Here is a 9,824-nt window from a genome sequence, read left to right on the forward strand (position 1 = left end):
CAGGGGGTTGGTGGGAAGGGAATCAGGGACAAGCTGCACATAGGATTGACAGAATCGACAGGAAATTTATTCAGGAGAAGAGGGAAATCTGGAGGAGGCGAATCCAGGAGGGATGTGCGGGCAGCGGGGAACATGAGTGCAGGCCTCAGGCAAGGCCACGGGAAATCCCAGAGGTGGGACCAGATTTGAGAGATCTCCGGTGGAAAACCGGAGGATTCTCACGCTAAATTTGGGATTTCTGGGGAATCGGTGACTCTGAGGGCAAACGGGATGGGAGCGGGCTGGATCCGGGAAGGGCTCAGCCTGCGCTGGCAGGGAATGGGGACAGGACGGGAGGGAACGGCCTCAGGGGAGGGACACGGGGACAATCCCTCCCGGGAAGGGCCGGGCCGCGTTCCCGTTCCCGTTCCGTTTCCCGTTCCCATTCCGGTTCCCGTTGGGATCTGACCCCTGCCCCGGCCCCGCCTCACGTGCCGGGGTCACGGCGGCGCTTCCGGGGCGGCGCTTCCGGCGGGGCCATGGCGGCGCTTCCGCCGTGGGCGGGGCCTGTGCCGGAAGCGCGTGCGGCAGAGGCGGCGGGAGGAGCCGGGACCCCCCCGGGCCCCCCGAGACCCGCGGGGCCCCCCGGCCGCCATGGCGGGGCAGGCGCAGGTAGGAGCCGGGAGATGCCGGAAGGAGCCCCGGGCCGCCCTCGCCGCCCCCCGGGCCCTCGATGTGCGGACCCCCGCTCCCCCCCCACCCGGATCCTGGGGGGTCCCGCAGCGCCCCCTCGGCAGCTCCTGGGGGGACTCGGCCTCCAATGGACAGGGACCCCCCCACCCCGAAAACCCAAATCGCCCCCCCAAATAACCCCCATCACACCCCCGATCCCACCCCATCATCTCCTTCATTGCCCCCCACTCTCATGAAATTTCGCCCTGAGGACCCCCCATCACCCCTACCCCGTCACCCCCCAAAATCCCCATCACTCCCCAAATCTCCATCAGCCCCTAAAAACCCCCATTCCATGCCCCCAATCCCACCCCCATCACCCCCCACCCCAAAACCCCTCTCACCCCCACATTTCCCCCCACATCACTCCCTTCCCTCTCTCTGCCCCTGCTCCCCCATCCCCACTGGGATCACTCCTGAGGGATTCCCTGGGATGGGCCCTGGGGGTCACAGGGGCCTCTGGGAATGTCCCCCAGCCCAGCTCCAGGTGACCTTGGGACCTGCACTACCCCAATCCCACGGGATCACGGAGTGCTCCCGGTAGGAACGGTAAAACACATCCCAAGGTGCTGGATTGCGGTGTTTGGCGCTGGATTCCAGCCTGTCCTTCTCCCAGATCCGTAATTCCCACCCCAGTGGGGAACACACCTTCCTGGGACAGCCCCATCCATGGCCTCGTGTCCTGGGAGCTCCTTGGGGCTGGGAGAGGCTTCTCCTGCCGGGAGGGAGGGGGTTATCCCTGAGGGAAGTGGGATCCCTGAGGGAACATTAGATCTGTGAGGGACAGTGTGATCCCTGAGGGAGGATTAGATCCGTGAGGGACGGTGTGATCTGTGAGGGAGGGTGTGATCCCTGAGGGAACATTAGATCTGTGAGGGACGGTGTGATCTGTGAGGGAGGATTAGATCCGTGAGGGAAGCTGTGATCCCTGAGGGAAGTTGTGATCTCTGAGGGAGGATTAGATCCTGAGGGAGGGTGTGATTCCTGAGGGAGGATTTGATCCCTGAGGGAAGCTGTGGTCCCTGAGGGAGGATTAGATCTGTGAGGGAGGATTAGATCCGTGAGGAGGGTGTGATCCCTGAGGGAGGAGTTGATTCCTGAAGGAAGAGTTTATTGCTGAGGTAAGCTGTGATCCCTGAGGAGGGAGTTATCCCTGAGGGAAGGTGTGATCTGTGAGGAAGGAGTTGACTCCCTGAAGAAAGTGTGATCCGTGAGGGAAGAGTTGATCCGTGAGGGAGGATTAGATCTGTGAGGGAGGATTAGATCCCTGAGGAGGGTGTGATCCCTGAGGGAGGAGTTGATTCCTGAGGGAGGAGTTTATTGCTGAGGTAAGATGTGATCCCTGAGGAGGGAGTTATCCCTGAGGGAAGGTGTGATCTGTGAGGGAAGATTAGATCCCTGAGGAGGGAGTTATCCCTGAGGGAAGGTGTGATCTGTGAGGGAAGATTAGATCCCTGAGGGAGGGTGTGATCCCTGAGGAAGGAGTTGATCCTTGAGGAAAGTGTGATCCCTGAGGGAGGGTGTGATCTCTGAGGAAGGATTTGATTCCTGAGGAAAGTGTGATCCCTGAGGGAAGAGTTGATCCCTGAGGGAGGATTAGATCTGTGAGAGAGGATTAGATCCCTGAGGAGGGTGTGATCCCTGAGGGAGGGTGTGATCCCTGAGGAAGGATTTGATTCCTGAGGAAAGTGTGATCCCTGAGGGAGGGTGTAATCTCTGAGGGAGGATTAGATCCCTGAAGAGGGTGTGATCCATGAGGGAGGATTAGATCCGTGAGGGAGGATTAGATCCCTGAGGAGGGTGTGATCCCTGAGGGAGGAGTTGATTCCTGAGGTAAGCTGTGATCCCTGAGGGAGGGTGTGATCTCTGAGGGAAGGAGTTGATCCCAGAGGGAGGAGTTGATTCCTGAGGGAAGATGTGATCCCTGAGGGAGGATTAGATCCCTGACAAGGGTATGATCCCTGAGGGAAGCTGTGATCCCTGATCCCGTGGCAGGAGCCGATGGCCTTCGAGGACGTGGCGGTGTTGCTGAGCCGGGCCGAGTGGGACGCGCTCACGGCGGAGCAGCGGGAGCTGTACCGGGATGTCCTGTCTGACACCTACGAGCTGCTGACCTCCCTGGGTAATCCTGGGAACCTCCTCGGGCAGGCCTTCCCTCAGATCCCACCCCAGCACCTTCCAGAGCGCTCATTCCCAGAGTCCCACAGTGGCTGAGGTCAGAAAAGGCCTTGGAGATGGCCGAGTCCAACAATTCCCCAACAGCGCCAAGGCCACCATTAATCCATGTCTCCAAGTGCCTCATCCTCACAGCTTTCCAATCCCTCCAGGGCTGGACAACCCTTCCCGTGAGGAGTTTTCCCTTCTAGGGGCTGATCAGGGAGTTCAGTGCTGGAAAAAGCAGGATTTGGGTCTGGGTTTGAGCACCCCTGGAAATGATTCCCTGAGATCAGGGAGCACGGTGGGATGTCCCACCCCTGGGATGAGCAGGAGACATTCCCTCACTGGGAAAGCCTGTCAGTGGAACTGGGAAGCTGTGGAACTTCCCACACTTCCATCAGGGCTCTCAGGAATAAATCCCTCTCTGGCAGCAGCTTCGGTTTCTCCCTCGCTTTTCCCACATCCCAGAGGTGTTTCCATGCACGGTGAGGCACAGCTGGGGTGTCCCAGTCCTTGGTTTTCCTGTGATCAGGGACAGTCCAACGCCCTCTGTCCATTCCCAGGTTATCCAGGCCCCAAGCCCGACGTCCTGCACCGGCTGGAGCGCGGGGAAGAGCCGTGGATCTCCTCATCCCCAGGTGAGCAGCAACATCCCGACCCCGTGGGATGGAATCCACATCCAGGAGGGGTCAGGGCTTCCTGCTCCATCCCCGTGGCTGTGGAGAAGTCAGGATTCCTGGTGGGGACAAGGACAGGGCTCTTCCTTCATTCCCATGGCCGTGGAGAGTGAGGATTTCCAGCCTGGCTGGTGACATCTGCTGTCTTCCCTGCAGGACACACTGAGAGCTGGCTGGAGGAGCCTTCCTCTGACTGGTGGCCCAGATCCAGTGGGTACCAGGGGCTGGAGACCTCGTGTCCAGGTGAGTCCTGCTCCCTCCTGCTCCAGCCCCATCCCTGGGCCACTCCCAGGGCTTCTCCCACTGTGGGGCTCCCCTGACGTCTGGTGGAGGTTGGGATGTGGAGCCTGGGTAGTCCCAGACTGGGAAGAAGGGATGTTCCTCTCCCTGCTCCAGCCAGGAATGATCCAGCCCCTTCCCACCTCTCTCCCAGCAGGATGGAGCACGTTGTGGTGTCTCCAGGACAGGAACTTCCAGAAGTTTGGCTGTCACAAGGGAAGGAGCAGAGCCCCGTTGGAAGCAGACAGTGGAGTGGGGAGCCAAATCAAGCCATGGCCTGTGAAGGAGGAAGTGGAGGATAAACCTGAACTCATGGAAGACATAACCCACCGTGAGACATTCCTGCTTCATTCCATGATGGAACAGCAGAGCCTACATCCTCGGGAACAGCTGTGGGATGGCCCAGGGCAGAGGAGTCACGGGAATGCCCAGAACCACAGACACACCTTGGGAGAGGCGACGCTTCTCCCGGGGACCTGGGGGCTGCGGGTGGAGGAGCTGCGAGCGGCGGCGGCGAAGGACCACGGCTACTGCCTGCGGAGCGAGCCGGGCCCGCCCTGCGCCCCCCAGCCCTGCTCCCTGTGGGAACACAACTACTGCCAGCAGCTCCAGGCCGGGGAGAGCCACGAGGCCGAGGGGAACCGCGAGGGCAGGAGGAGCCGCAAGGCCGGGAGGAAGCGCAAGGCCGGGAGGAAACGCGAGGTCAGCTCCCTCCAGGCCGTGCGGCGCCTGCTGGCGTGCCGGCAATGCCGCGGGCGCAGGACGTTCCGCAGAGCCAGGGAGATCCTGCGGCGCTACCAGCCCTACTGGAGGTTGGGGTTTCCGTGGAGAGACCGCTCCAGCTCTGGCGGTGATCCCAAGGTTTGTCCCCCGACGGATGCGGCCGCGCCGCGCCAGCTCCAGAGCGCCGGGAATGCTGAGGGGGAGACATTGGACACACAGCGTGCCCCGGAGGGCATCTTGGGAACTGGAGGGTCACCCCCTGCCCGAAGCCTGGATGCAGGGGCGAGGGAGGGAGCGAAGCCTCTGGAGCATCCCCGTGCCACGCAGGAGCTTGAAGGATGCACAGAAGGCCAGAAATTGCAGGAGGTGTCGCTCCAGAATGTGTTCCGGAACGTTCTGAAAGCAGTCAGGTACATACTGGACTCCATATGCGAGAAGTTGGAGTTCCAGGGGGTCCCCCAAGGGAAGAGCATCTGGCCCATCATCATCCAGATTGACAACTTGACAGAGAAGAAGAAGAAGCTCTGACTCGCGGGGGGAAACTGGGATTGGATTCACTGAGGCACAGCACTCAATCCCCCCAGTTCTGGGGGGTTCAGGAGGAGAAATGTGGCAGAGGTGGATTGGAGGAGGGGAAACTGGGAATGTGGGGCCTGCCCTGAACTGGGATTGACTGAGAGGCTTTGGAGAAATGCAGTGGGAAAGGGGAGGGTTTGTGTGGCTCAAAGGAGGAAAGAAGGAAAAGTGAGCATGGGATCCTGAAATCCTGGAATGGCTTGGGTTGGAAGGGATGTTAAATCCATCTCTAAAAAATCAGTCAGGGATTGGGCTGTGCTCCTGTCACTGAAACTATGGGAAAAACAAAAACTCTCCAACAATATTTTTGGTGTTAGACAAGGCACTGCCTTGTTCTGGCTGGGATGTGCAACAGAAATTATTTCACCCACACGTGGCCTGGGTGTGCAGAGAAAATCATCTCATGGCAGGTGAATTTTACTCGATTTTTCCCAAACTTTATCCAGTCCAAAACCCACAAAAATCCATTGATTCAATGCTCACTGGTTCCAAATTGCAGAGTTCTCAGAATTTGGTTTCTTATTGGACTGGGGGTTTTTTGCCTCTGATGTTTATTAGGCCCTGACAAATCTCTTTATCAGCCTTTTCCAGCCCCAGGGGTCTGGGGTAGATGTTCCTCGATGTTTGCTGATGGTTGTTATCTTTTTGGGCCTCTTTTGGGCTATTCCCAGTTTGTTGAGATGTTAAGTTTATCAGGCCTCACAGAGGGGAGCAATACCCTCAAAAAATATTCCTCTAATTCCCTTCTCAAAGGCAAACTGAGCCTGACTAGAGAAATAAAATGAATTTTAAACATTGTGTAGTTGCCAACACTCCCAAGGAAAAGGGACAGGATGAGAGGAAACAGCGTCGAGTTGTGCCAGGGAAGGTTGGGTTGGGTTGGGTGGAGGGGTGGATATAGGGAAGGACGAAGGAAGGTTTAGTTCCAATCTTGTGGAAGCGTTTTCCTGGGAAATCCAGCCTGGCCTGAATTCCCAGCAGCTTTTGGAACCTCTGGAATTGGATCATGACAAGGAAAAGGTGATTTCTGGGATCCAACAAATTCAGACAAACTGAGCCCACGGATCCATTCCCTTTCCCAGTTCTCCATGGAACTGGGGGCGGCCTGGGGAGAATCTGGGGTGCCTGAATTCAGGATGCTCCCACCATCCGTGGCTGCTGCTGCTTTTGGCAGCAGGATGTTCCTGACAGCTGGGGGTGCTGACTTTGGGGCGTTCAGCATTCTCCTGCCAGATCCCAAATCCTTCTGAGGGAGCTGCAGGGGCTCATCCTGGACAAGAGGAGGCTCAGGGGGCACCTTCTGGCTCCTGCAGTTCCCTGCAAGGAGGGAGGTTGGAGCCAGGAGGGGTCGGGCTGTGCTCCCAGGGAGCAGGACCAGAGGGAAGGGCCTCAAGGGCAGGTTCAGGTGGGATATTGGGAATGTTCCTCCTGGAAAGGGCTCTCCAAGAGAGAGAGATCTCAAACTCTGCAAAGCTGCCCAGGGCAGGGGTGGTGTGCCCATCCCTGCAGGGATTGAAAAGCCCTGTGGATGTGGCCCTTGGGGACATGGGGCAGTGCTGGGCTTGGAGTCGGGCATCTCTGAGGGCTTTGTTAATCTCAGCAATTCCATGACTCTGCAATTCCTGTAAGGAATTCCCGCATTTCAGTGCTGGCGGACGGTGAAACGGGACTTTAAAGCAAATAAAACCGGTGAAATGTCTCGAGAGCCTCTGTGTCCCGGTTGGAGGTTCGCTTTGAGGGCCGGGGCTCCCCGTTACCTTCCCCCATCCCGGGTTCCCCCCAGGACCCCCGACCCGCACCGCGCGGAAGCGGCGGCACCGCCGCCCAATCGCCGTGCGAGCTGCACGTCACGTGCCGCGCTCCGCCAATCACAGCGCTCACCGCCCTGCCCGGATGCTGTACAGCCTCTCAACATGGCGGCGCCCAGTGAGCGCGGGAACGCATCACTTCCGGCTCGAGGCGCGAGGTTACGATGGGGGCGTGGCCTAACGCGGAAGCGCCGGCGCGTGTTGAGCGACGTGACCACGCCCCCTCCGGCGCGGTTGCCATGGTGACCAGGGCGGTGCCGTCGCTGTGGAAACCGGGGATGGGCTCGGAGCGGGAAACGGGAACCGGGCAGGGACCGGGCGGGGACACGGAGCGATCCAGAGCAGGCCCCGGAGCCGCTCAGGGCTGGAGCCAGGCTGGGAGAGCTGGGAATGTTCCCCTGGACAGGAGAAGCTCCAGGGAGAGCTCAGAGCCCCTGGCAGGGCCTGGAGGGGCTCCAGGAGAGCTGGAGAGGGACTGGGGACAGGGATGGAGGGACAGGACACAGGGAATGGCTCCCAGTGCCAGAGGGCAGGGATGGATGGGAGATTGGGAATTCCTGGCTGGGATGGAAATCCCAGAGCAGCCGTGGCTGCCTGTGAAAAATGCATATTTTATGGTTGGCTTTTTGCAAATATTAAAATGAATATTATATGTGTTGTGTGTTAAAAAGTAATGCTGTATTAATTCTCTTAAGTGCTGTGTTAAATATAGTTTTAGGTTATTAAAAAATGTTAAAATAGAAACTATGCTATGTAAGATACTTTTGTTAAAGAAAGGACTCGCAGCGGGATAGCAGCCAGGACACCTAAATCTTTCAGAGAAAAAGAATTTATTGCTCCATTATCAGAGCAAACAAACCCCGAGTCAGATTTACGGGCAGGGAATTTCCCCAGCTCGGGGCCCAGGGTTTGGTTTTGGGTGGGATTGACTGTCCCTGTCAGGGGTGGGAGCCGTCCTGGCAATCACAACTTCCCAATTAAAACTCACTCAATTTTCCCTTTTTTATTCCCAAGGATTTTGTGGCTTTTTGGTGCCTGCTCAGGGCTGGCACAGGCAGCTAAAACTGAAATTTAAATATTTTACATCTATTTTGAAACTCTTACTCTTAAATCCTAGGTGGGATGCATGGGGGAAATGGGAATAGCTGAGGAGTTTGGAAGGAGCTGGGAGGATTTTGGAGGAAGTTCAGAGGGAACTGAAGAATTTGGAGGGAATCTGGGAAGGATTTTGGAGGAAGTTCAGAAGGAATTGAAGAATTTGGAGGGAATCTGGGAAGGATGTTTTGGAGGAAATTCGGAAGGAATGGAAGAATTTGGAGGGAATCTGGGGAGGATTTTGGAGGAAGTTCAGAAGGAATTGAAGAATTTGGAGGGAATCTGGGAAGGAATTTGGAAGGAATTACAGAATTTAAAGGGAATTTTTAAGGAACGGGGCACAGTTTGGAGGGAATTGGGAAAGACTTGCAGGGAAGCAGCAATACCTGCTTTTTATTCCCAAAATGGCCTCCAAGGATTCTGTGGCTTTTTGGTGCCTGCTCAGGGCTGGCGCAGGCAGCTAAAAATGAAATTTAAAAATTGTGCATCTATTTTGAGACTCTTTCTCTTGCTTTTGAATCCTAGGTGGGACGCATGGGAGAAATGGGAATAGCTGAGGAGTTTGGAAGGAGCTGGGAGGATTTTGGAGGAAATTCGGAAGGAATTGAAGAATTTGGAGGGAATCTGGGAAGGATTTTGGAGGAAGTTCAGAGGGAACTGAAGAATTTGGAGGGAATCTGGGGAGGATTTTGGAGGAAGTTCAGAAGGAATTGAAGAATTTGGAGGGAATCTGGGGAGGAATTTGGAAGGAATTACAGAATTTAAAGGAATTTTTAAGGAAGGAGGCACAGTTTGGAGGGAATTGGAAAAGATCGAAGGGAAGCAGTGAGACCAATGAATCCTTGGGGATGTGTTGGATCCCCACGCCTGGATGTGGATCCCACCTTTCTCCATGGAAAGCTGGAGCTGGCGGCACCTGGAATGTTCCAGGGCCAGCTGGGGTTTTTGCTGCAGGCTCTGACTGACACTGTCCCTCCCTGGGGACTTCCAGGTGCGGTGTCATTGTCCCCGGGTGATTTATGGGGATGTTTTCCACTGCTGGTGGCTCCAGGGGCCCCGAGGCGAGGGTCACCCTCGGGGCAGCATCCTGGGTGTCCTCCTGAGCTTCCTCCTGCCCTGTTTGCACAGGGGACAGGCCATAAATCACCCCCGGGCTGGAAAACCCAGAATGTCTGCAGAGAATCAGGGGGAAAAGTCCTGGGAGAGCAAAAAAAAACCCCAATCAACCCCCCAGCAGTGCCACTGTGTCCCCAAGTGCCACATCCACAGGGGTTTTAAATCCTTTCACCAATGGGGACTCCGCCATGCCCTGGGCAGCTGGGCCAGCCCTTTTTGGGGAAGGAATTGTCCCAAATCCAGCCTGAACCTCCCCTGGCCCAGCCTGGAGCTGTTTCCCCTTGTCCTTGTTCCCTGGGAGAAGAACCCGACCCTCACCTGGCTCAGACCTTTCATCCCCACCACGCTCTGGACCATCCGTGGCTGCGAAAAACGCCAATCGCTTGTTTTTTAAAGGTTTTAAAAGTTTAATCGTAATAAAATGGTTAAAAAGAATAGCAACACAATTAGAGTAATAACAATTTGGACAAATTGAACTAGGACAATATGAGACAATAAAAACAAAGAGTTATGGAGGTCTGGGTACCTTTTTTTGGGCATCACGAGCCCGAAAAAGGACCCCTGCTAACAAAGGGTTAACCCTTAAAAACAATAGCCTGTTGCTATTGTTTTTATATTATTTATATTTTATTTTATTTTATTTTATTTTATTTTATTTATATTATTTATGTTTTATATTTAT

At 55.9% G+C, this 9,824-nt stretch overlaps 1 protein-coding gene across 1 annotated transcript; it reads left to right on the forward strand.

The window, feature by feature from the left end:
- Positions 1-556: 556 nt before the first annotated feature.
- Positions 557-5,921, forward strand: LOC135443499 (uncharacterized). Its single transcript, XM_064703740.1, has 5 exons — positions 557-651; positions 2,707-2,833; positions 3,432-3,506; positions 3,702-3,788; positions 3,982-5,921. Exons 1-5 carry the CDS (start codon positions 634-636, stop codon positions 5,073-5,075), a joined length of 1,401 nt encoding a protein of 466 aa, XP_064559810.1. The 5' UTR covers positions 557-633; the 3' UTR covers positions 5,076-5,921.
- The last annotated feature ends 3,903 nt before the right edge of the window (positions 5,922-9,824 follow it).

Source organism: Zonotrichia leucophrys, chromosome 2, assembly GCF_028769735.1.
Source record: "Zonotrichia leucophrys gambelii isolate GWCS_2022_RI chromosome 2, RI_Zleu_2.0, whole genome shotgun sequence".
In the NCBI taxonomy this organism is placed as follows: Eukaryota; Metazoa; Chordata; class Aves; order Passeriformes; family Passerellidae; genus Zonotrichia; species Zonotrichia leucophrys.

Excerpts from the sequence above, each read along its gene's own strand:
- LOC135443499 (XM_064703740.1), top strand. Across the intron at positions 3,507-3,701 it reads GTGGATCTCCTCATCCCCAG|GACACACTGAGAGCTGGCTG; the intron begins GTGAGCAGCAAC and ends TCTTCCCTGCAG. Across the intron at positions 3,789-3,981 it reads GCTGGAGACCTCGTGTCCAG|GATGGAGCACGTTGTGGTGT; the intron begins GTGAGTCCTGCT and ends CTCTCCCAGCAG.